Source organism: Pongo pygmaeus, chromosome 18, assembly GCF_028885625.2.
Source record: "Pongo pygmaeus isolate AG05252 chromosome 18, NHGRI_mPonPyg2-v2.0_pri, whole genome shotgun sequence".
NCBI lineage: Eukaryota > Metazoa > Chordata > Mammalia > Primates > Hominidae > Pongo > Pongo pygmaeus.
The window spans coordinates 45358967-45386562 of NC_072391.2; the positions used below are offsets into that span (position 1 = coordinate 45358967).

General features: G+C 41.5%; 1 protein-coding gene and 1 pseudogene across 2 annotated transcripts in view; one reads left to right on the plus strand and one right to left on the minus strand.

The window, feature by feature from the left end:
- Positions 1 to 27596, plus strand: part of LONP2 (lon peptidase 2, peroxisomal) — a 124988-nt gene that overhangs the window by 76180 nt on the left and 21212 nt on the right. For both annotated transcript variants that reach the window (XM_054452502.2, XM_054452503.2), the window contains exon 12: positions 21348 to 21490. In XM_054452502.2, coding sequence (XP_054308477.1) covers positions 21348 to 21490 — 143 coding nt within the window. The remainder of the gene's footprint in view (positions 1 to 21347; positions 21491 to 27596) is intronic.
- Positions 21603 to 21986, minus strand: LOC129016019 (ubiquitin-like; annotated as a pseudogene).

Consider the following 27596-nt stretch of genomic DNA (forward strand, 5'->3'; position numbering starts at 1 on the left):
CAGTGGGGTGTTAAAGTCTCCCATTATTAATGTGTGGGAGTCTAAGTCTCTTTGTAGGTCACCCAGGACTTGCTTTATGAATCTGGGTGCTCCTGTATTGGGTGCATATATATTTAGGATAGTTAGCTCTTCTTGTTGAATTGATCCCTTTACCATTATGTAATGGCCTTCTTTGTCTCTTTTGATCTTTGTTGGTTTAAAGTCTGTTTTATCAGAGACTAGGATTGCAACCCCTGCCTTTTTTTGTTTTCCATTTGCTTGGTAGATCTTCCTCCATCCTTTTATTTTGAGCCTATGTGTGTCTCTGCACGTGAGATGGGTTTCCTGAATACAGCACACTGATGGGTCTTGACTCTTTATCCAATTTGCCAGTCTGTGTCTTTTAATTGGAGCATTTAGTCCATTTACATTTAAAGTTAATATTGTTAAGTGTGAATTTGATCCTGTCATTATGATGTTAGCTGGTTATTTTGCTCATTAGTTGATGCAGTCTCTTCCTAGTCTCGATGGTCTTTACATTTTGGCATGATTTTGCAGTGGCTGGTACCGGTTGTGCCTTTCCATGTTTAGTGCTTCCTTCAGGAGCTCTTTTAGGGCAGGCCTGGTGGTGACAAAATCTCTCAGCATTTGCTTGTCTGTAAAGTATTTTATTTCTCCTTCACTTATGAAGCTTAATTTGGCTGGATATGAAATTCTGGGTTGAAAATTCTTTTCTTTAAGAATGTTGAATATTGGCCCCCACTCTCTTCTGGCTTGTAGAGTTTCTGCCGAGAGATCCGCTGTTAGTCTGATGGGCTTCCCTTTGAGGGTAACCCAACCTTTCTCTCTGGCTGCCCTTAACATTTTTTCCTTCATTTCAACTTTGGTGAATCTGACAATTATGTGTCTTGGAGTTGCTCTTCTCGAGGAGTATCTTTGTGGCGTTCTCTGTATTTCCTGAATCTGAATGTTGGCCTGCCTTGCTAGATTGGGGAAGTTCTCCTGGATAATATCCTGCAGAGTGTTTTCCAACTTGTTTCCATTCTCCCCGTCACTTTCAGGTACACCAATCAGACGTAGATTTGGTCTTTTCACATAGTCCCATATTTCTTGGAGGCTTTGCTCATTTCTTTTTATTCTTTTTTCTCTAAGCTTCCCTTCTCGCTTCATTTCATTCATTTCATCTTCCATCACTGATACCCTTTCTTCCATTTGTTCGCATCGGCTCCTGAGGCTTCTGCATTCTTCACGTAGTTCTCAAGCCTTGGTTTTCAGCTCCATCAGCTCCTTTAAGCATTTCTCTGTATTGGTTATTCTAGTTATACATTCTTCTAAATTTTTTTCAAAGTTTTCAACTTCTTTGCCTTTGGTTTGAATATCCTCCCGTAGCTCGGAGTAATTTGATCGTCTGAAGCCTTCTTCTCTCAGCTCATCAAAGTCATTCTCCGTCCAGCTTTGATCTGTTGCTGGTGAGGAACTGCGTTCCTTTGGAGGAGGAGAGGCGCTCTGCTTTTTAGAGTTTCCAGTTTTTCTGCTCTGTTTTTTCCCCATCTTTGTGGTTTTATCTACTTTTGGTCTTTGATGATGGTGATGTACAGATGGGTTTTTGGTGTGCATGTCCTTTCTGTTTGTTAGTTTTCCTTCTAACAGACAGGACCCTCAGCTGCAGGTCTGTTGGAGTACCTGGCCGGCCTTGTGAGGTGTCAGTCTGCCCCTGCTGGGGGGTGCCTCCCAGTTAGGCTGCTCGGGGGTCAGGGGTCAGGGGTCAGGGACCCACTTGAGGAGGCAGTCTGCCCGTTCTCAGATCTCCAGCTGCGTGCTGGGAGAACCACTGCTCTCTTCAAAGCTGTCAGACAGGGACATTTAAGTCTGCAGAGGTTACTGCTGTCTTTTGGTTTGTCTGTGCCCTGCCCCCAGAGGTGGAGCCTACAGAGGCAGGCAGGCCTCCTTGAGCTGTGGTGGGCTCCACCCAGTTCGAGCTTCCCAGCTGCTTTGTTTACCTAAGCAAGCCTGGGCAATGGCGGGCGCCCCTCCCCAAGCCTGGCTGCCGCCTTGCAGTTTGATCTCAGACTGCTGTGCTAGCAATCAGCAAGACTCCGTGGGCATAGGACCCTCTGAGCCAGGTGCAGGATACAATCTCCTGGTGCGCCGTTTTTTAAGCCCGTCGGAAAAGCGCAGTATTCGGGTGGGAGTGACCCGATTTTCCAGGTGCCGTCTGTCACCCCTTTCTTTGACTAGGAAAGGGAACTCCCTGACCCCTTGTGCTTCCCGAGTGAGGCAATGCCTCGCCCTTCTTCGGCTTGTGCACGGTGCGCGCGCCCACTGACCTGCGCCCACTGTCTGGCACTCCCTAGTGAGATGAACACGGTACCTCAGATGGAAATGCAGAAATCACCCGTCTTCTGCGTCGCTCACACTGGGAGCTGTAGCCTGGAGCTGTTCCTATTCAGCCATCTTGGCTCCTCCCCCACTTTCTTCTGTTTTTTTTTTGTGGTCTGCTATTAAGTCTATGAAGTTCTTAATTTCCATATTGTAATTTTTTTTTTTTTTTTTTTTTACTTTTAGAATGGCCACTGGATTTTTTTTCTTTCTTTCTTTGAGACAGAGTCTCACTCTGTCGCCCAGGCTAAAGTGCAGTGGCACGATTTTGGCTCACTGCAACCTTTGCCTCCTGGATTCAAGCGATTCTCATGCCTCAGCCTCCTGAGTAGCTGGGATTACAGGCGTGTACCACCATACCCAGCTAATTTTGTATTTTTAGTAGAGACGGAGTTTCACCGTGTTGGCCAGGCTGGTCTCGAACTCCTTACTTCAGGTGATCCGCCCTCCTCTGCCTGCCAAAGTGCAAGTGCTGGGATTACAGGCGTGAGCCACCGCGCCCAGCCCATTGGATTCTTTTTTTTTTTTTTTTGAGACGGAGTCTCGCCCTGTTGCCCAGGCTGGCATGCAGTGGCGCGACCTTGGCTCACTGCAACCTTCACCTCCCAGGTTCAAGTGATTCTCTTGCTTCAGCCTCCCGAGTAGCTGGGATTACAGGCGCCTGCCACCACGCCCGACCAATTTTTGTATTTTTAGTAGAGACAGGGTTTCACCATGTTGGCCAGGCTGGTCTTGAACGCCTGACCTCAAGTGATCTGCCCGCCTTGGCCTCCCAAAGTGCTGGGATTACAGGCATGAGCCACCACACCTGGCCAGGATTCTTTATATATATATATACGGACTCCAATAGGTTCTCCATTGAAATTTTCTATCTTTTTATCTATTTAATCCCTCCTTTTCCCTATTTTCTTGGACATACTAGTCATTATTTTGAAAATCTCTACCTTAACTAAACTCCATTATCTGATTCAGTTACGTTTGGTGTTTGTTTTGTTTCTATTACCTTTTTTTCCCTCCTTGATTTCTAGTTTTTTGTTTTGTTTTTTAGCATTTCTTGTATTTTTTTATTGGATGCCAGACATTGGATGAAAAATACAAGGGCTGTAACTATTATCCTCTGAAAAGAGTTACATTTTCTTCTGATTGGTAGCTACAGTACCAGCATGTCACTCTGTCCTGTTAAGGCTGAGTTTTAGGCTTTGTCAGGACTGGTCGATTTCAGTTTGGATCTTACTACTGGGATATACAGTCTTTATTTTTATTATGTGGTACTCCCAGGTTGTGGTTCTTATTCCTTCGTGGGTGACCCTTACTTCTAGGGCATGATCTTTCTGAGTTCTCACTTGAAAATCCGATCAGGTCTTTAGCATCCCGGCTTCTCCTTTCTCCTGGGTTTCTAAAAGACTCACCCTGAATATATTCAACTTAGGAGTTAGTCACCAGCTTGAGGGGGATTTAAGTGCAGATTTTTTTTGAGATCCTTCTTTTTGGTTTCTTCCTTTATTGGGATTTTGCCAATGAAGTCCCAGTTGCTTTGACAACCTCTAATTTTCAGAATTACTTTTGACTAAATATTTTATGATTCTAAACGTAACATCTACTCTGTCAATTCTGAATTATGGTGATGCTCAATTCTACCTCAAATCCCAAAGAAAAGAGGGGGAAAAAACTAAGAAGAAACACTGCTTTTGTTTTGTAGCTTTAGGCTTCTACCTATATAATTGACTATTATAAAATCTCATTTGAGTAGGATCTTTAGTAGCCACCTACTTTGACTCTGATTTGATTTATAAATCCCTTCACAACATTCCTCAGTAAACACTATGCTTTGCCTGTTTGACTTGGTTAACAGACATGTCTTTATAAACTTGGCTATCCATTTTCCAGTCTGTAGGAAAAGAGAAGCTATAAGTTGGAGAAAAGGCTAGTGGTTGGGTGGTGAGTCATAAGCAATAAGATTTGATGTCAGTGATGACAGGCCTGTCCTCTTATGATAGATTCCTTGAGCCCCCTGCTGACCACAAAGCTTTGGCTGGCTAGACCACAAATCTGTCTCCCTCAATGACAATTTTTATAGCTCAGTATCGATCCTATTTTGTGTGAGTTGCATTTGGAGATTTATTGTTTATCTGCTATATTTGCCTTAGGTGGGACAGTGAAATCAACCTAATGTAGTGGAAGGAAGTAGGTATTATATCCTTAATTCCTTGATATACATCCTTTTATTATGTGGTACTCCTGGGATGTGGTTTTTCAGATTTGGAGAAGAATAGTTAAAAAAAAAAAAAAAAGCTGAAAGGATCAAAAACACTTGATTCTCTTGCAGGGACAGCTTCCTGTTTTGGTTGAGGAAGGAGCTGCACTTAAAATAACTAGCATAAAGCATGCTTAGGGCTTGCTTTCCAGACAACCTCAATTTAAAATGCATCAAAAACCAGGTGTGGTGGCTTACATCTGTAATCCCAGCACTTTGGGAGGCTGAAGTGGGCGGATCACTTGAGGTCAGGAGTTTGAGACCAGCCTGGCCAATATGGTGAAACCCCATCTCTTCTAAAAATACAAAAATTAGCTGGGCGTGGTGGTGCACACCTGTAGTCCCAGCTACTTGGGAGGCTGAGATGGGAGGATCATTTGAACCTGGGAGGCGGAGATTGCAGTGAGCCCAGATCACACCACTGCACTCTAGCCTGGGCAACAGAGCAAGACTCTGCCTCAAAAAAAGAAAGAAACAAAATGCATCAAAATAAAATATTTGAATTTTACAGCACTAGTTCTTTTCATTCATTGACTTTCATTCTCCCACTTTACCACACCTTTAACTATTGGCAAGAATGTGGTGAGTGGGAGAAAGGTATCCTGCCACGTAAGCGCAAGTATACCTAGAGCCAAGGGGTCAGAGTGTCACAGAGGAGAGCCACATGCTGATGGACTTGTGTTTGTTCCCACTCACTAACTGTGCAAGCACCTCTTCCCTTAGCCTTTCTCAGGATGCAGTTCTCCAGGAGGAATCAGCCTTCTGTTGGGCTGCTTTCAGAGCTCTTTGTTGTGGCTTCCTGCCATTGACTTTGCAAGCCCTAAGCTTGCTTTACGCTAGTTATTTTAAGTGCAGCTCCTTCCTCAACCAAAACAGGAAGCTGTCTCCGCAAGAGAATCAAGTGCTTTTGATCCTTTCAGCTTTTTTTTTTTTTTTTGACTATTCTTCTCCAAATCTGAAACATCCATTCTCCTGTCTATGGCCATGAGTGCATTTATGTTAACAGAAAATGCTAAATTTAATGTTTTTAGAAAGTAACCTCTGTGGCCAGACATGGTGGCTAATGCCTGTAATCCTGGCACTTTGGGAGGCCGAGGCAGGCGGATCACTTGAGGCCAGGAGTTTGAGACCAGCCTGGCCAACACAGTGAAACCCCGTCTCTACTAAAAATAGAAAAAATTAGTTGGGCATGGTGGTAGGCGCCTGTAATCTCAGCTACTTGGGAGGGTGAGGCAGGAGAATTGCTTGAGCCCAAGAGGTGGAGGTCGCAGTGAGCCAAAAATCAAGCCACCGCACTCTAGCCTGGATGACAGAGCAAGACTCTCTCAAAAAGAATAAAAAGTAACCTCTGTGCTTTGTGTAACTTTTTGCTAAATTCCTGTCTTTGTCTTCTTGGAACAGTCTTCTACTTGTTACAGGATCTTCCTATCTTTTGGATTTTATATTAGTTTTAATATAAAACTAATATAGTTTTATATTATATAGCCCACTGACATGGCTGTTAGCTGACCTCAGTTCCTTGCTGACTTGGCCAGAGCCTTCAGTTTCTTACCTCTAGTAAGAGGTAATGTGTCTCTCCCTAGGCCGAGGCTGTGGCAGCTGGCTTCTCCCAGAGGGAATGATGTGTGAGAGAAGCAGGGAGAGTAAGAATCAGACAAAACTGTAGTCTTTTATACCCATCACTATTGCCATATTCTCTTGGTCACACAGCCCAACCCTGGTATGATATGGGAGGCACTGACTCCATGGGGATGGGATATCTGGGCGCCATCTTGAAGGCTAGCTGGCACAGATTATTTTTTGTGCGTGTGCCTATAAGAATTTTTTGGCTGGGCGCGGTGGCTCACACCTGTAATCCCAGCACTTTGGGAGGGCGAGGCGGATGGGTCACGAGGTCAGGAGTTCGAGACCAGCCTGGCCAAAATGGTGAAACCCCATCTCTACTGAAATACAAAAATTAGCCAGGCACGGTGGCAGGCGCCTGTAATCCCAACTACGCGGGAGGCTGAGGCAGGAGAATCGCTTGAACTTGGGGGACAGAGGTTGCAGTGAGCCGAGATCAAGCCACTGCACTCTAGCCTGGGCAGCAGAGTAAGACTCTATCTCAAAAGAAAAAAAAAAAAAAAAAGAATTTTTCTAAGCCAGCATTGAAGTTTATGCTGTAGAATATCCATCAAACTTGAGCTGATTTCTTATTAAAGACCCAGGTTGCACAGATAGGGGTTAGAAGTTTGGATTCGGTTTTGCATTTTCAGTATTTAAAGTCTTGTTTCATCTTGTTCATTCTTACCTTTCCTTTGATTGTATTAGTAGCTCAGGACAAATAAGAATTTATAATTTTCCAAGGAACTAAGGTTGCTGTTGAGGAATATGGGTTTCAGAGACAAGAGTTTAGTCCTTAAGGCACTGGCTCATTGGTACTAAGCTTCAGGGGTTTATAGTGTTGTTAGAGCTAATTGGATTTTACAAATAAGCCAAGATTATTAAAAAAAAAAAAAAATAGATCTAGAGAGTAACACTTTGTGTGCTAAATCCATTGCATTTGATAGGGATACTAGGCAGTATGCTATGTCCAAACTTCTAAAATCAGGTGGTGGTCTAACGTTGAGGTGAAAATATCATGTTGGTATATACTGCCAATATCATGAAGATATACTAAATATCATTTTCTGAGTCTGACATTTACACTGATTTACTGATTTATCCCTCATCAATATTGGCCTGGTTTAAGAGAGACTTGTTTGCCTGTACAGACTGGGAGGAAGCTTCAATGAAGGCAAAAATCTAACTATAATAGAAGCCAAACATTTGTTATTTGAATTCCATTCGGGGACAGGAAAATAAAATATTATCAAATAATTATAAAGTCATCATTCTGTTAAATGAATCATATAGGAAAATGCATTGACCTTAAAACAGAGTCTGGCTCTGTCACCCGGACTGGAGTGGAGTTGCCTGATTTTAACTTGCTGATTTTAACAACCTCCACCTCACGGGCTTAAGCTGTCCTCCCACGTCAGTCCCTAGAGTAGCTGGGACCACAGGTTTTGCCATGTTGCCCAGGCTGTTCTCAAACTCCTGAGCTCAAGAAATCCACCTGTCTCAGCCTCCTGAAGTGCTGGGATTGCAGGCGTGAGCCACCGCGCCCGGCCTGCAGTGACCTTTGGTTGTCATTGTTATACATTATCAAAACAAACCCAAGTTACAAGAGTATTAAAGCAATACTTATGGTTTTTAAAAAAATATTACAAATGGTCTCTGCATTTTAACTACTCATCTAAATAATTGTCTAGGAATATTTTCTGAATCTCTAATACAGGAAATGAGGTTTATTAATACATAAAACCCACTGAAAACAGGGGTGCAAACTTTCTTGTCTAGTACTAAAGATGGATTCGTATGTTTTGGGCCCTTGTTTATACCAATTTATTCAATCAGTGAGTCAGCTAGCATTTACTGAATACAGTCATATGCGTTGCTTAATGATGGGGATATGTTCTGAGAAATGCATCCCTGGGAAATTTTGTCATCTATGTCATAGATGTGAATACATCATAGAGTGTACTTACACAAACCTAGATGGTATAGCTTTCTACACACCTAGGCTATACGGTATAGCCTGTTAATCCTAGGCTATAAACTTCTACAGCATGTGACTATACTGAATACTGTAGGCAATTATAACAGAGTGGTATTTGTGTATCTAAACAACAAATAAACAAAGAAAAAATAAAACAAACAACAAATAAAAGCTGGTACTTCTATATAAGGCACTTACCATGAATGGAGTTGCAGGACTGGAAGTAGCTCTGGGTGAGTCAGCGAGTGAGTGGTGAGTGAATGTGAAAGCCTAGGACTTTACTGTATATATACTACTATAGAGTTATTAACACTGTACACTTAGCCTATATTTCTTTTTTTTACTTATTTTTCTTTTTTTGAGACAGGCTGTGTTGCTCAGGCTGGTCTTGAACTCCTGGGCTCAAGTGATCCTTCTACCTCATCCTAAGTAGCTGGGATTACAGGTGTGTGCCACCACACCCAGCTTTTAAAAACTTTTCAAATCTTTTATAATAACACTCAGCTTAAAACACAAATACACCGTATAGCTATACAAAAATATATTTTTAACCCATTTATGCCTAGTGCTCCATTATTGGAACACTAAGCTTGTGGGAGTTATTTATATCCTACTGCTCAAGGTCATTGCCAAGGTCTGATTTTTCACAAAAAAAAATTCACAACTTCTGGCATAAATGGGTTAATATCCTTACTGTATATAAGCTTTTTTAAAAATTGTTTTATTTTTTAAACTTCTTTGTTAAAAGCGAAGACACAGACATACATTAGCCCAGTCCCGAACTAGGTCAGGATCTTCAGTTTCACTGTCTTCCACTTCCACATCTTGGCCCACTGGAACGTCTTCAGAGGCAGTAACATGCATGGATAACAGTGCCTTCTTCTACCTACTGAAGGACCTGCCTGAGGCTGTTTTACAGTTAACTTCTTTTTTACAGAAGGGAGTACACTCTAAAATAATGATAAAAAGCATAGTATAGTCCAGGCATGATAGTGTGTGCCTGTAGTCCCAGCTACTCGGGAGGCTGAGGCAGGAAGATTGCTTGAACCCATGAGTTCAAGACCAGTCTGGGCAACATAGCGAGACTCCACCTCTAAAAATATATATAAGAATAAAAATTTTTTTTAAATGAAGCGTAGTAAATACATAAACCAATAACATAAGCACTCACTATGACTATGAAGTATTATGTACTGTATGTAATTGTACGTGCTGTACATTTATACAGCTGGCAGCACAGTAGGTTTGTGTACACCAAGCATCACCACAAAGATTTGGGTAATGCATTCCATTGCCCTAACAGGGCTACAACATCACTAGGCAATAGGAATCTTTCAGCTCCGTTGTCTTCTGGGACTTCTGTCATATATGTGGTCTGCCTTTGACCAAAATGTTGTTATGCAGTGCGTGACTATACCTACTATATGCCAAGTTCTAAATTGGATTCTGGGAAGCTGATTAAAGAGAAAATAATGTGTAGTCTATTGGAAGAGGTAGATAAACAATTTTTTAAGTGAAATAAATGCTGGTTTTTAACCTCTGTGGAGGCACTGAACTGATCATTGAAAGCTCTATTTTACTTACTAAAGATATGGTAGCTTATAAAAATTACTTATAGTAAATGGACATGAAAAGGTCATTTGCTTACATCTCTAAATTCATTTTGATGGAAAAATAGTGGAAAAATGTTTGCAGATACCCTTTTGTTTGTTTGTTTTTTTCATAATAGATAATTGCCACTAAAATTGAAAAATGGCCAGGTCCGTTGGCTCATGCCTGTAATCCCAGCACTTTGGGAGGCCAAGGCGGGTGGATTACTTAAGCTCAGGAGTTCCAGATTAACCTGGCCAACATGGCAAAACCCCATCTCTACTAAAAATACAAAAATTAGCCAGGTGTGGTGGTGCACATGCCTGTTGTCCCAGCTACTTGGGTGACTGAGGCATGAGAATCACATGAGCTCAGGAGGCGGAGGTTGCAGTGAGCTGAGATTGTGCCACTGCACTCCAGCCTGGGCAACAGATGAGACTCTGTCTCCAAAAAAAAAAAAAAACAACTAAAATTGAAAAATACCTCACAGTCATAACTTCCATCTGTATCTCAGTGGTTATTATGTAGAAATGTTCAGTAGGTAAACTTGAAAGAAAATGTATTTGGTAATCATAAGGTTGTGTTGCCACCCCCAAAAATAATGAAGAAAATACCAACAGAAAGAAAAAGGATTTATTGCTGGCCTGAAGGTTCTTCTGGGCATTTGATCTACAGATTTCTCCATTATAGCTAGTTCCTTTAAAAAAAAAATAAAAAACATTGAAAATATGCAGACCCAAATGCCTTGGCAGCCCTGGTCAGTAACTTGAATCTCAGTTGCACTTAGCACAATTCCTCTGGCTGGGAAGATGTTGTTTTGGAAAAGATTAACCTGAAATGACAGCACGAATTATACAGTTGGAAATACTCAGGTTTTTCTGATTTTTTTCAAAAGATACTTTGTTTTCCCTTTTCTGCCTTGCCATGGGAAGGTCCTTAGATGCATTATATCCTTGTCAGTTTAGCCTTGTGACACATATTTCTGCTATTTTGTGCAATAAGAAAGCCACTTGAAATCTCAGCGTTTCATGTCACTTTTAAAGTAGGCTCGGTTAAAACAAAACAACTTGTTTGTGTAACCACAACCATATGTGTCTTTCTCTCCATGCTTAAACAAGGTCTGAAATCATGTGTGTCAAAGAGTTGAGATGTAAACATCTCCTCCTCACACATAACCCCTCTGCCATCTTGTTATTTATATCCCCAGTAACACACTTCTTGTCCCCTGACACAAGTACAACCATCTCCACGTTCCATTTTGCTCCTACTCCACAACTCAGGAAGCCAGTGTGATGGAATTCAGCTTGCAAGAAAAAATTTTAATCATTCAGAAATAATTGTTACATAATTACTTTTCACTGATTAAAAATATTTGTTTACTTGACAAAATTAGCATTAAAAACAGTAATTCTTTGGCAAATTAATAAGTATTTTGATGATTTGTCATTTTTCACAGATGTTGATAAAATTTAAGAAGTACATAGCCGAAATTTGGTCTAATTCAACAAACCACAATTGACTATTTTGATAAGGCCCTATGATGAATGGTATGGGAGAGTGGAGTTTATCCAATCTGACTTTCATTTTATTGATAAGGAAACTGGGGCCCCATTTGTTCTTTTTTTAATTGCTATGTAATATACATATTTATGGGGTAGAATGTGATGTTTCAGTACATGTATACATTGTGTAAAAATCAAATCAGGCTGTTTAGCGTATCTGTCACCTCATATATTTATCATTTCTTTGTGGGAAATATATTTAAAATTCTCTATTCTAGCTATTTTGAAATATACAATACTGTTAACCATAGTCACTGTGCAACAGAACAGTGGTCCCCAACCTTTTTGGCACCAGGGACCAATTTCATGGGAGACAGTTTTTCCACGGACCTGTGGGGGGGTGGTTTCAGGATAAAACTCTTCCACCTCGGATCATCAGCATTAGATTCTCATAAGGAGCACCCACCCTACATCCCTCACATGCACAGTTCATAATTCACAATAGAGTTTGAGCTCCTATGAGAATCTAATGCTGCTGCTGATCTGACAGGAGGCGGTGCTTAGGCCGTAATGCTCGCCCACCCGCTGCTCACCTCCTCCTAACAGGCCGTGGACTGGTACTGATCGGTCCACAGCCTAGGGTTTGGGGACCCCTGCAGTAGAACACCAGAACTTATTCCTCCTATTTATCTGCAATTTTGTACCCATCGACCAATCTCTCCCCATCCCCACTATCTCTCCCCTTGCCAGCCTCTTGTAACCACTGTTCTACTCTCTGTTTCTGTAAGATCAACTTCTTTAGATTCTACGTATAAATGAGATCATGCAGTATTTGTCTTTTGGTGCCTGGCTAATTTCACTTAATATAATGTCCTCCAGGTTCAACCATGTTGCCACATGTGACAGGATTTTATTCTTTTTGTGGCTGAATAATATTCCATTGTTTATATATGTCACATTTTCTTTATCCATTCATCCATTGATGGATGCTTACGTTGATTCCATATATTAGCTATTGTGAATAGTGCTGCAACAAACATGGAAGTGCAGATACCCGTTTGACGTATTCATTTCCTTTGGATAAATGCCCATTTGTGGGATTGCTGGATCATATGATAGTTCAACTTTTAGATTTTGAGAAACCTCCATACTGTTTTCCATAATGGCTGTACTAATTTACATTCCAGCCACCAGTGTGTAAGAGTTCTCCTTTCTCCACATCCACACCAACTACAGGTGGCTTTTCTAGACTGGACTTTAGGTTGGGACAAAAAGTGTCTTTGAGAGTCAGTAGTCCTAATACTGTCTGTGAACGCTGTGGACTTAGGCAGTTTGTTTAAGCTTGTTTAAACTGGGTCTCTCTTTCCTTAGATATAAAATGGAGGGTTAGACTGGATCTTTAAGCTTCTGCCCAGCGTTTAATGTTCTGTTTATTGTGGTTCTAGCCTGTGCTTCGTGAATTCCTGGTTCTTCCTGAATTCTGCTGAGCATCAGAATGCAGTCTATACATTCTCAACAGTTTCCCAAAGACATGATATTAGTATAACAGAAACAGTAGTAGTCCTTTCTTGGAAAATTGTCCCCATTTCTGGACCCTATTTTATTGCTGGCTGCAATTAACAGGCTCTTGTATGTCCCATCTTTCCCTCTTCCATCCCTAACCCATAGGCATTAAAAACCTGCTGTTTGTGAAAATGAACACTTCTTTGATAATCTAGAAGAAGGCGTTCCTGTTACCAGAAAATTTAGCTCTTGAACTCCTGGGACTGGGCTTGAAAGCACAGTACTATTATGCTTCAGATTAAGCAGAGTATAGAGAATAAGGAGTGATCACTAAAATTCTGTCTTGAATAAAGATGATGATAGATATCCCAGGGCCCTCTGTGGTTAGATAGTCTCCATTTCTACCGCATTCTGAGGAATTGTGGGTGTTGCACTTTTTATGTTTCTGGCCTCCCTGCTACTTGCCATTGGTTGGATCACTGGTCAAGAGCTACCGAGAGCTACCATTTTGCTTCAAGATTTTTTCAAACAGCAAGGAACTTTTTTATTTTTTAACAGAGAGCTACTGGAGTTTCCTGAGTTATTACAACCCCCTTATCCTTCCTCCTTATTTCCCCTTTCAATAATTCCCTCTCCTTCCTCTTCCCACAGCAGTTCTTTGGCTATTGGGCCTGTTTTCATTGAAATAATGTTCCTGTGGCAGAGGGAAAATGAGTAGAGAAGAACAGTTGACTGTGTCCAAGTGATAGCTGCTTAGGAAAAGCCTGGTCCTTCCCCAGAGGAGTCTGTGCCTATAAGGCTTCCCTCCATAATAGCTGTGCTTCCATCAGCTCTAGAGGATGGCTTAGCCCCCTTCGGGGGTACACTACATTTCACTCTCAGTTGGCTCACAGCCATCACCACAGTCCATGCTGTGAGTGCATTGCTGGTTCTGCCCTCGTGCTGTGTGCATCTCTACTGCTTTAATGCTGGGAAACTCCGTGGTTATGCCCCAACTATCTTGGCGATGTTCTGAATCAGACATAGATAATACCTATTAAAGGTATTAATAGGCCAGTAATACCTAGTAAAGAAGAGCTGAGAGATACCTCTGTGTAGATTAAATCAACTAAAAAACACTAGCCCCCTCCCATTTTCAGACCGATTTTCTTTCTTTTAAGTGGGAAAATAGTTGAAGTGGGATGAAGCAGAGCTAGCTTATTCTACTCATTTTATATTTCTATGGCCTTTCTTTTCAACCTCTGTTTAACAGCACTTTATTACTTAGTTTTTTTGTTTTGTTTTGTTTTGTTTTTTTGAGATGGAATCTCGCGTTGTTGCCCAGGTTGGAATGCAGTGGCATGATCTCGGCTCACTGCAACCTCCACTTCCCGGGTTCAAGCGGTTCTCCTGTGTCAGCCTCTCAAGTAGCTGGGATTACAGGCACCTGCCACCAGGTCCAGCTAATTTTTGTGTTTTCATTAGCGATGGGGTTTCACCATGTTGGCCAGGCTGGTCTCGAACTCCTCACCTCAGGTGATCTGCCTGCCTCAGCCTCCCAAAGTGCTGGGATTATAGGTATGAACCACCACGCCCAGCCTCACTTTATTACTTTTGAGAATATGCTTCAAAATAGTTTGTAAAGATTTTAATAGGGAGCATTTATATGAAATATAATAGTGATATATAGTATAGCATAGAGGAGAGTCTTGAGTCTTTGTATCTTTTTCTTTTTTTCTTATGCATATTTAATTTATGTGATTCCCAATAGTTGTGTGATTGTGGTCAGAGCCCTGTCTGTGGGATGCTGGGTAGAATGAGATTGTACAGAGCACTTTGTTTTCTTGTAATTGAAGGGTTTGGGGTGAGAAGGTGTGAGTCATAGAAATCTGTATAGTAAATATTACTCTAAAAAGGGAGCCATCAGGATCTGGGAGAATTTGCTAAAGGAAAACTAAGAAAGAAAAAAAGGCCAGGTACAGTGGCTCACTCCTGTAATCCCAACACTTTGAGAGGCCAAGGCAGGAGGACCTGAGGCCAGGAGTTCAAGACCAACCTGGCCAACATAGTGAAACCCCGTCTCTACTAAAAATACAAAAATTGGGCCAGGCACGGTGGCTCACACCTGTAATCCCAGCACTTTGAGAGGCCATGGCGGGTGGATCACGATATCAGGAGTTCGAGACTAGCCTGACCAACTGGTGAAACCCTGTCTCTACTAAAAATACAAAAATTAGCCAGGCATGGTGGCGTGCGCCTGTAATCTCAGCTTCTCAGGAGGCTGAGGCAGGAGAATCACTTGAACCCGGGAGGTGGAGGTTGCAGTGAGCTGAGATTGCACCATTGCACTCCAGCCTGGGTGACACAGGAGGACTCCGTCGCAAAAAAAAAAAAAAAAAAAAAAAAAAAAAAATTGGCCAGGTGTGTGGTGGTACACACCTGTAATCCCAGCTACTTGGGAGGCTGAGGTATGAGAATCGCATGAACACAGACGGCAGAGGTTGCAGTGAGCTGAGATCGCACCACTACGCTCCAGCCTCTGTCTCAAAAAAAAAAAGGGGGGGCAGTGGGGGGAGTGGGAGCCAGTATATAATTCAGTATCTCTCATCTATACATATTAAGGCTTTTGACCATTACTAAATTCTCCCAGCAGCTCTCTGAGAGTACTGTAATTCTGGTTTTGCTGATGAGAAAACCAGATACAAAGAGGTAAAGTCACCTTGTTCTAGGCCACATAGGTGGGAATTCTGAGTCAGGACTGGAGACAATGATTTATTTTTAATGTCTCATGTAATGTTAATCTCATAACTCAGGGCATAACTCTTTTACCATTTTGGACTATATCATTTCATTCGTATGATAAAGACACTGTAGCTTCCCCCTCATCTGCAGCTTCACTTTCTGCAGTTTTAGTTACCTGTGGTCAACCATCGTCCAAAAATATTAACTGGAAAATTCTAGAAATAATCCACTCGCAAGTTTTAAATTGTGCACTATTCTGGGCAGTGTGATGAAATGTCGAGCCATCCTGTTCTGTGTGGCCCTGGACAGGAAGCCTCCCTTTGTCCAGCATATCCATGCTGTATGACTCCCGCCCCTTTAGCCACTCAGCAGCCATCTCACTTACCAGATCAACTGTCTTGGTATCAGGGTGTTTGTGTTCAAGTAACCCTTCCTTTACTTAATAATGGACCCAAAGCCAAGAGCAGTGATGCTGGCATTCTGGGTTTATTTTATTAGTATTGTTGTAAATCTCTTACTTTGCTTAATTTATAAATTAAACATGATCATAAGTACATATCTATAGGGAAAAAATGGTATATATAGGGCTCTGAACCATCCTGCATTTCAGGTATCCACCGTGGGTCTGGAAATGTATCCCCTGTGGAGAAGGGATGACTACTGTGTATGTAAAAATCACCCTGTGTGAAATGTTATATCCTCCCCTTTCCTCAGTTTAACGTTATTTTGAAAGAATTTTCTCACATTACTTGAAAACACTTAGGAAACCATTTTTAGCGACTGTAGTATTTTACCAGTTAGATATGCCATGGTTTACTTAACCATGTTCCTAATGTTGGGTACTTATACTGGATCTAAGTTTTGCTGTTATTTGTAGTGCTGCGATGGGTGACTGTGCACAAACCCTTGCCTGTACTTTTGTGTATGTCCCTAAGGATAGATTGCTGCAAAAAAGAACCACTGAGTGTGAGACTGTAAATATTTGGAAGGCTTTCAGTCTATTTCCATATTGCTTTCCTGAAAGATTGAACCAGTTTATACTTCTGTAAGCAACAGTGTTTGAGAAGATCTCTTTACTTTTTTTAACATTGACCTTTGTCATTTCTTAAACTTTACTAGTTATTTTGGTAACCAGCTTGTTTTTATAATTTGAATTTCTTTGCTTCTCAGTGAAATAATAGTTTCTTTTATAGGAGTATTAACCCTTTGTTAAGAACCACTATTTTAGTCCAAAAGAAAGGTATATAAGAAGAAAACTGCACAATTCCAGTGGGAAGGACTTGGGGTCAGGGTCCCTGATATGTTGGAAGGTTGAACTTTTTGTTGTTGGTTTTTCCCCTTGCCTTAAAAAGTCCATATTGCTTGAATGTTGCAATCTTGGGCAAGGCCAGCAATTAATCCTAGGGATGATGCCACTGTCTTCTCCTGGTGCTGGTCCTTTCTGACAAGAGAGAACATGGTACTAGGGCTGAGTGCTTGAATGCTTGCACATAGGACCCAGAAGGTGCACATATAACCGGGGGTTCGTTCCTTGAGTGATATCTTTGTGAGATGACATTTTGCTTGTTGTTTGTTTGTTTTATAATGAGGAATCAAAGTGGGTATTCTAGGAAGATCCAGTGTTTCCCTACTCTCACTTTGCATTACACACAATCCAGGGGGTGACTCAGAATCCAGTGCTGTCCTGCCTCTCCCAGTTGGCTGACACCATTTTCTTGACTGGAGCCTTAGTTTTCTAGGCATATATTCTAATGATGGAACATTTTGAAATGCAGATTATTTTTGAGTTTACTGAATTTTTTAATAACACAGCTGCTGTCCCTAAATTGCCATCTTTTATATTATAAGGTCTAGTTGCATTAGAAATAGCTCTCCCAACCCCACTCCCCCAGTGCTCAGAACGCTGAACCCCGTTACTACACTTGGAAAAGGATTAGATGTCCTAAAGCATTGGTTATGTAATTGTGGGTTGGCTTTCACCCACTGAGCTTTACTTCCTCCTGTGATAGTGAAATACAAGCTGGCAACAGTAACTAGATCTCAGAAAAGCTTGTCACAAAGCACCACAGACTAGAGAAACTTGTAAGCTCTTTTTGCACTGGCTGAAGTTTTTGAGTACCACTACCTTCCATCTGTAGAGTGTAGTAACCTTAGACAGGTAGTGCTTTTCTTCTGTGCATTCATTTTAATTAAGCAATGACACCTACTTTCTTTTCCACTCTGAGATCTGCATGTAGCTAAACTTATCAGGTGAGTGCTTTCCCACCTTTGATCATTGATACTGCTTGGAATATACTGGAAAAAGAGCAGCAAGCAGAAAATCTCCCATTTCTACAAGCTGCTGACTAACCCAGAATTGCTAGATTTTGTGAAGCAAATGAATGCTATAAAAGAAGTCAGAAAGATCAGGGAAGATGTCCCTAGGACTTGGTCAGGCCAAACCTTGAAAGATCAAGTGATGTTACAGAGGTACAATTATGAGAATATATACAACTCAGGACTTACATATGTGATAAATAGTGCATTGCTCTTTGCCGTCTACAAAAGATTTTCTTTTTTTTTTTTTTTTTGAGACAGCCCAGGCTGGAGTGCAGTGGCGCGATCTCCGCTCACTGCAAGCTCTGCCTCCTGGGTTCACGCCATTCTCCTGCCTCAGCCTCCTGAGTAGCTAGGACTACAGGCGCCCACCACCACGCCCAACTAATTTTTTGTATTTTTAGTAGAGACGGGGTTTCACTGTGTTAGCCAGGATGGTCTCGATCTCCTGACCTCATGATCCGCCCACCTCGGCCTCCCAAAGTGCTGGGATTACAGGCGTGAGCCACTGCGCCTGGCCTGGATTTTATTTTTAATTCTCACAGCAATTCTGCAGAGAGAGGTAGTGAGAGGTTTAATGCTTTGTTCAACATAATTTGCTGTTAAATAGCCATCCATTGGCAGAAAATCTGAACTGTTGTGTTTTCCTTCCTGTGTCATTCATGGTTTCAGTCCTGAAGAGGAGCCCACTAGAGCCCAGCAGGAGAGGAGAGTGGGAGAATCCCTCACCCAGAAGTTCACAGTGGTATCATTTAGTGACACTCAGGATGTCTCCAGTTATTGTTAGAATTTAAAGTTAGGTTCATCCCTGTGAGGTCCAAGAAAATATAAAAATAAAATAAGGGTCTACTAGTATTAAACATACTCAGTAATCACTTTTGAAAGGAAAGGAGTTAGTGGAAAATACGGAAGAACCATAGCAAAACTAAAATAAATATATGTAGATATATTGCTGGACGTGGTGGCTCACACCTGTAATCCCAACACTATGGGAAGCTGAGGCAGCCAGATCACTTGAGGTCAAGAGTTCAAGACCAGCCTGGCCAACATAGTGAAACCCTGTCTCTACTAAAAATACAAACATTAGGCCGGGCGCGGTGGCTCACACCTGTAATCCCAGCAGTTTGGGAGGCTGAGGTGGGTGGATCACCTGAGGTCAGGAGTTTGAGACCAGCCTGGCCAACATGGTGAAACCCCATCTCTACTAAAAATGCAAAATTTAGCCGGGCATGGTGGCATGTGCCTGTAGTCCCAGCTACAGGGAAGTTGAGCCAGGAGAATCGCTTGAACCCAGAAGGCAGAGGTTTCAGTGAGCCATGATTGTGGCACTACACGCCCGCCTGGGTGACACAGCGAGACTCCATCTCAAAAAAAAAAAAATTATATATATATGGATATACATACATATATATATGGATATACATACATGTATATCCATATGTGTATATACATATATACATATGGATATCCATATATATGTATGTATATCCATATATATGCATATCCATATGTATGTATGTCTATATGTATGTATGTATATCCATATATATGGATATACATATATATACATATATACGTATATATACACATACATATATACATATATACGTATATATACACATACATACATATATACGTATATATACATATATACATACATATATCCATATACATGTGTGTATATAATATATAATATATAATATATAATATATAATATATAATATATACAATATATTATATACTATATATACAATATATATTGTATATTATATATTGTACTATATATACAATATATATACTATATATACAAAATTATATACAAAATTATATATACAAAATTTTGTATATATATACAAAATTATATATACAATATATATACAAAATTAATATACAATATATATAATATTATAATATATAATATATAATATAATATATACACATGTATGTATATATTATATATACATGTATTGTGAAGCAAATGAATGCTATAAAAGAATACGTATATATGTATGTATAAGAGAATACATATATATATATACATACACACACACACAAACAGCCGGGCATGGTGTTGTGCACCAGTAATCCCAGCTATTCTGGAGGCTGAGGCAGGAGAATCGCTTGAACCCAGGAGGCGGAGGTTGCAGTGAGCCGAGATTGCACCACTGCACTGCAGCTTGGGTGACAGAGCGAGACTCCGTCTCAAAAAATATAGATAGATAGACAATGTTAGATAACTGCATAATTATTATATGTGTGTATTAATATAAAAGCAATCACTTTCAGAAGGAATAGTGTGTTAAAAAAAGGTAATGAAAGACTTTAAAACAAAACGCTTCATGAGACAAGAAGTTAGAACAATTATGGCAAACTAAAAGAAAAAGCTAGGAATGAGATCAAATACAGCCCAGTATTTCCTGCAGTTTTAAAACCTCTACTCCCCATTTTGGGTTTCTGGCCACAGATTATGTAATATTTTTCATTACTTGAACTGGAATTACAAAGATTGATACAGAAGGTGGTCCGATAAGTCGATTGGGTCCGGCTCCTTGTAGGTCTAGGTCCAAACCAAAATGAGTCAATATTTGGACAAGATATCAGCCATCCAGGGCTTATAGGCAGGTAAAGGAGATGGCCCATTATTGCAGGGATTTCAAACCAGGCTTTGTATTCTCTTACCCTGGCACTGCCAATTATATTTATTTATTGGAAAATGATAACCTTAGAGTTAAGCTATATGCTTATAAAAGAGGCACTGCTTATATGGGTTCTATCATGTCCAGGTTTACATTGCCCATTAGAAAACAGGACACCTGGCTGGGTGCAGCAACTCATGCCTGTAATCCCAGCACTTTGGGAGGCCAAGCGGGGGAGGATCGCTTGAGCCCAGGAGGTCAAGGCAGCAGTGAGCTGCATTCACACCACTGCACTAGACACCGTCTCAAAAAAAAAAAAAAAAAAAAAAAAGTGTCCGGGGGAGAGAGAGAAAGAGAGAGAGAGAGAAGAGGAGGGAAGGGGAGGGGAGGAGATACCTGATCAGACTCCTCTGAAGAGGGAATTGAAAAGTTTGTCACAAGCCCTGAGTTATGCTGATCTAACAGAGAATTGTTAGATCTGAGAATGCAAAGTAACCTACTGCACTTAGCCCTTCAGTCTTTGTCCTAGCTATAGGCCATTAAGTTGAATAGTGCCGGGAATTGCTCTTGACTTAAGAATATAATGGTCAAAAAGGACAGGCAAAGTTGTTTCCCTTCTGGAACTTACACTTTAATGGGGAGATAGACAATAAGCAAGTAAAAGTAATTGAACAAGGCAATTGCAAATACCACCCTCGGTGAGCTCTTGAAACACAAATTATTTCACCTGCATTCCACAGATACACAGGTGAATGTTTGCCTTGATAAATGCATAAAAGTGACTGAACTTTTGAGGTCCACTGGGCTTCTGTTTGATATTTACCGCTAGTGAATTTTCCAGCCTGTAAATCTCTTAGAACTTCTAAATACATTTTTTTTTCTTTTAGGTTGCAGAGAACACATCTTAGAAGATGAAAAACCTGAATCTATCAGTGACACTACTGACTTGGCTTTACCACCTGAAATGCCGATTTTGATTGATTTCCATGCTCTGAAAGACATCCTTGGGCCCCCGATGTATGAAATGGAGGTGATTCATTCTTTTTATTTCTTTTTGCTCCACTCAATGAAAGGAACACTTTATTGAGGCCCCAGGGCCGTAGGGCCTGGGCAGGAGGCTGCCCTTTGGGGAAGGAATAGCCTTATTCGACCTTTTTGGGAAGCAGGTTGTTGGTGTGGCCGCACTTCTTGCAGCAGTTGACAGCATGGGGGTGCAGGCGAGCACAGCTCTTGTGGCAGATCATCTTGTTGCAGTTGTATTTCTGGGCAAGGTGGCAGAGGGAAGGCTCTGTAATGCCACCTCTCAGGCACAGCATCCGGCGCAGGGTGGACTCTTTCTGGATGTTGTAGTCTAAGAGTGTGTGGCCATCCTTCAGCTGTTTGCCCTGAAATATCAGACACTGCTGGTCAGGTAGGATGCCCTACTTGTCTTGAATTTTGGCTTTGACATTCTCAGTGGCATCACTGGGCTCGACCTCAAGGGTGATGGTATTGCCTGTGAGGGTCTTCACAAAGATCCACATCTCAGCGTCTGCAGCTTGGCCAGTCTCACTCCGTTCTCATTTTTGTGTTGGTACTCACTGGTTTACTCAGGTGGTTGCTTAACAGAGAAGTAAAATTGGGTGTTTCCAGAGGCTGAATTTTGCCTTAAGATGGAAACTTTATTTCTATATGGTATTGTGTTTTAGTGCTTATTGTGATAATATGACTTGCCAGGAGCCAGAGATCCCAGCCATATCCTCTTTTAGAACCCCAGTCTCATTTTATTCTCTACCATTCAGTTCCATTTTAAGAACAATGCCTCTGACTCTTCTTCTTAGAAAAATTACATATTCTTATGTGTACTTTAAGGAGGGATTTCTTTGTGCTATCAAGGGCTTGGGGGAAGAGGCGGGGAATCAACCTGATACAGGTCTGAAAACACGAGCATAGCTTAGCTTCAGACTGCTAGTGCAGACCCAGATGACATCTTTCAGGAACCTATTGTTCCATTGTTAATAGTTCCTTTAGGGTTAAACCCACATGCAGGTCTAGCCCTATTTTCATCTTTCTCTCCTAACTATACCTCACAGCAGAAGGCCTGGGCGCCAAGACTGAGTTGAAGCAGCTGATGGAAATAGATGTTAGGCTATAACTGCTAAGGGCATTGTGAAATAATTTATAGGTGCTTAGATGAGCTTTCATACGTTGGTTACTATAAAAATGTATTATACTACTGAATTTAGCTTTATCATCACCTCCTTATCAGTTTAAGGAAAAAATATATTCAGAAAATAAATCTGATAAACTATGTAGAAGATAATCTCTCCATCTAACATTTGAAATCATTATCAGTAGATATGGTTTTCCTCAAGTTCTTACAACTGAGCAGATGAGAAATAGCCCCCAAGCCTGTCTTGTTTATCCATTTAAACTCTAAACTGGTCATTAAAGCTAATGAGCCTCTCTACAGAGCTCTCAGTTACAAGAACAGAACTTGTTTACTCTTGACAGTAAATCTGGACTTGAACAATAGAATCAGAAGCATTGTTTTGATTATTTGAATTCTTAAGATATCATGGATTTGAATTTTGAAGTGTTGAAAGAACTTGAGCAAAACATTGTTGATTGAGAAAGTGAACAAAACCTGCTTTCTCGTTCTGGGAGGATCCAGTGACTTTGTGAGTGAAGACGCAAACAGGTTTTGACTCCTGCATGGCCGATGGCCTTTTTCTGTAGGCTTTCCAGAAAAGTACGTTCCAACAGTTCTTTGAGGATTTAAACTAGAGCAGCAAATAAAGACAAAAGATTAATGCATGTCTCTGTTGCATATACCCCTCTCTCCCAGCCATTTCTGCTGATGTTAAGTTTGGAAGCATTGCTGACATTCCTGGAACATTAGCAAAGAAAGAGCCAAGAGAACAGAAATGAGAAATTTTATAAACACTGCTTACCAGTTATCCTTGTTAGCATCGGAGAACCTTATTTTCCTTGTAGCATGTGAGCTTTACATAGTAACACTTTTACTAACATGAGTCTGCAGAAAGACTCCAGTAGCCATTTTGTCTTTTATAGATAGCATCTTAGAATGGAAGATGTGGTGTGTCACGTGCGTCTGTGCGAAGAGACCACCAAACAGGCTTTGTGTGAGCAACAAGGCTGTTTATTTCACCTGGGTGCAGGCGGGCTGAGTCCGAAAGGAGGGTCAGCGAAGGGAGATAGGGGTGGGGCCATTTCATAGGATTTGGGTGGGTAGTGGAAAATTACAGTCAAAGGGGGTTGTTCTCTTGCTGGCAGGGGTGGGGGTCACAAGATGCTCAGTTGGGGAGCTTCTGAGCCAGGAGAAGGAATTTCACTAGGTTAATCGCTCAGTTAAGGTGGGACAGAAACAAATCACAATGGTGGAATGTCATCAGTTAAGGCAGGAACCAACCATTTTCACTTCTTTTGTGATTCTTCACTTGCTTCAGGCCATCTGGATGTATACATGCAGGTCACAGGGGATAGGATGGCTTAGCTTGGGCTCAGAGGCCTGACATGGTGTTTTGAGTGTTGGGAACATTGTGTTCATTTTTTTCATACTTGAAAGTGAGAACTCACCCTGTAGCCGGGGGTCTGTCTCTACCTGTAGTGGTCTGATGACCACCAGCCCCAAATTACTTAACCACACAGTCTACCTCTGCTTTTGCATCTATAAAATTAAGATTTATGGAACATTTCTTTCTTGTCCGTGAGGGCTGTCACTGTGCTAGGAGTGTAATTCCATTTTACATACAAGGGAAAAAGTGAGATTAAATGAATTATACAAATTCACGTAAGTGGCAGTTGGTAGAGTTAGGATTCAGACTCAGATCAGTTTATTCCAAGTCCATTATTCTTTCTACCCTTCCACAGTACCCTGTCAGGCCACGATAATTCCTGCCCTTGTCTGCTAGAAGAGAGTGGCAGTGATGTATTAGAGTTTTTTAAAAAGGCATCTGCTCTACATCAGATTCTCATTCATATTCTTACCAACTCTAGTGCTCTGTTTTGGAATGGGAGAGGCTGGGCTCAACTTGTTGACCACTCCCATTTTTGTATCTCTTGGCTATCAGGCACTGTGTAAGGCCCTCCACACGTGATCATTTAATCCTCAGTCATGGTTGTCTTTCCAATAACAGTTGAGGAAACAGGCTTAGAGTATTTAAATAACTTTAGAGAAGACACAACTTATGCCAGAAATGAGATTTGGTTCTAGACCTGACCAACTCCAAACCTAGTGCTTTGTTTATTACTCTAGAAAAACATCACAGGCAACCTGAGCAGGGCCTCTGTTCGTTGCAGAGAGCTCACAGGTGGACCTGAGCAGGGCCTCTGTTCTTTGCACTTCACAAGTGGCCAGTCTTATTTCTCTACTTCTTTGTGCTCTCCTAGGCAAAGAATCTGAAGGGAGAGGTTATACTAGGAATATTGGAATACATGTTGAGGTGTTCCCAAGATGTTAGAAGATACCTTTCGTTTGTTTGTTTTTACTTTTTGAGATGAGGTCTCACTCTGTCACCTAGGCTGGAGTGCAGTGGCATGATCATAGCTCACTGCAACCTCGACCTCCTGGGCTCAAGCTATTCTCCCACTTCAGCCTCCTGAGTAGCTGGGACCACAGGCGTGTGCTACCATACCCAGCTAATTTTTTCTGTATTTTTTTGTAGAGATGGGGTTTCACCATGTTGTCCCAGACTGGTCTCAAACTCCTGAGCTCAAGCCATCCACCTGCCTCAGCCTCCCAAAGTGCTGGAATTACAGGCATGAGCCACAAAACCCAGCCAATACCTTTTTTTTTGTCTAAATGACTGTATTCTCCCTTAGGGTAAATTACAGTCTAGGGTCTGTGGTTTCTTCTAGAAAGAGTTTGATTCATTTAATAAACAACTATTAAGGACCTAACATGTGCTTCTGGCAACACAGTAGTAAACAAGCAAGGTATGATGTCTGCCTTCATGGATCCCACTTTAATGCAGGAAAACAATAGACAAGTAAACAAATAATCACAAATTGAAGTTGATGCTATAGAGAAAACAAACAGGGTGGTACTGAGATAGACAGTAACTACTCTAGCTATATCTGAGGTCTGTTTTAGAGGTAGAAGTAGACATGCTGATGGGAAACATTTGGGGAATGAAGGAAACAGTTATCAAAAGGGACTTACAGGTTTCTGGCCAGAGTGACAGGGCATGTGTGTAGTAGTGCCATTTACTGAGATGGGGAACACTGGGGGAGGGAGATGAGGAGAGAGTGTTGCAAAGAAAACTGAGAGCTCTTTTGAACACATTACAGTTGAAATATCCAGGCTGGGCGCGGTGGCTCATGCCTGTAATCCCAGCACTTTGGGAGGCTGAGGCAGGTGGATTGCTTGAGTCTGGGAGTTCAAGACCAGCCTGGGTGACACGGCAAAATCCCTTCTCTACAAAAAATACAAAAATTAGCTGGGTGTAGTGGCTCACGCCTGTAGTCACAACTACTTGGGAGGCTGAGGTGGGAGGATCACTTGAGCCTGGGAGACGGAGGTTGCAATGAGCCGAGATCACGCCACTGCACTCCAGCCTGGGTGACAGAACAAGACCCTGTCTCAAAAAAATAAAATAAAAGTTAGAAATATCTGTGAGGCATAGAAGTAGAGACATTTGGACATTCAGATCTATTGCTCAGAGGAAATACCCAAGATGGAGATTTTAGAGTTGTTAGAAAATAGAGGATATTTAGAGCCCCAGATATTGAGGCTTTCACATCACCTAAGAAAAAAGGATACATTTTAAAAAAGCAGGTAGTCTAGAAGCAAGCCCTGAAGAACAGCATTATTTAGGGATCATATAGAGAGAAGAGGAGCCAACAAAGAAGTCAGGAAAAACAGAAAGGGACTGGGAAGGAACAAGCCTTCAGGGAAGAGGAAAACCAGAATGTTGTGCTGCCAGAGAGACAGAAGAGGAGAGTATTTCAAGAAAGAGGGGACATCAAAATGTGTTTACTGTTTGAGAGATCAAAGAAGATCAAGGTCAGAACAAATGTGTATTGGATTTGATGGCATGAAGGTTGTTGGTGACCTTGAAAGAGATTTCACAAGGAAGGAGTGGTGGGGATGGTAGAAATTGGAGTATGTTGAAGAGAGAATGGGAGGTGAGGAAGTAGAATTAGTGTGTAGGCAGCTCTTTAGAAGTTTGGCTGTAAACAATTGCAGAGAAATGAGGCAGCAAGAAGAGAATATGGATGTCAAAGGGAGAATGTTTTCAAAATAGTAGCTGCTGCTAAGAGTAATCCAGTAGAGAGCACAGGACTGATGTTGCAGGACAGAGCAGTGGTACGATAGAAACAAGGTCTCCAGGAAAGTGAGGGGGTGGGACCCAAAGCACCAGTGAGGAAATGGCTTTTGATGGGAGAAGGGATACCTTTTGCAGGATATTACGTAGAAAGGGACAAGAATATTGAGTTATTTATAAGGAAAAGAATATAATGATGGGGCTAACGTGTGTGAGCTGCACAAGAGAGGAGTGAAGCTAGGGCAGAGCTGCTGTATGATGGAAATGTGCTGGAGTTCATGGCTTGAGTACAGGTGAGCTAGAAGGATAAGAAATGATGGTCAGGGGTTTCAGAGGTAGTATGGTTTCTGTTGGTGATAAGTACCTGGAAGAGGGTGGCTGAGTTCAGGAGGCATTTAAGGAACTGAGAAGCCAGGTTCTGGGTGAGCATCATGCCTTCACTGAAGACACCCAGGGTGATAGCAGGGGCTGGGGCAGAAAGGAAGGAGCAGAGTTTAGAATCTTCCTGAGTGTCAGAGACAGTGAAGAGAGAGTCAGGATGGTAAAGCCAGCTGCCATAAGCAGGGGCTGAGAAGGGTAGAAGAATAAGGCCTGAAAGTTGCAAGGCAGCCTCTTACTGACTAAATTATAAACTCGGTCTCCTTGAGCTTGATGTCTTCCTCTGATAACTGGTGGTAAGCATGTGCACGTTATCACGGAGTTCGAATTTGGTGAGTCAGTGTACCCACTGCATTGCCCAGTAATACTAAAAACAATAAACAAATTCTAATTTCTGCAACTACCATACTCCCTAAAAACAGAGACCTATCCCCAATCACCAAAAAATCCCCATTGTTTTTCTAATCCAAATTTTGTACATATTTAATA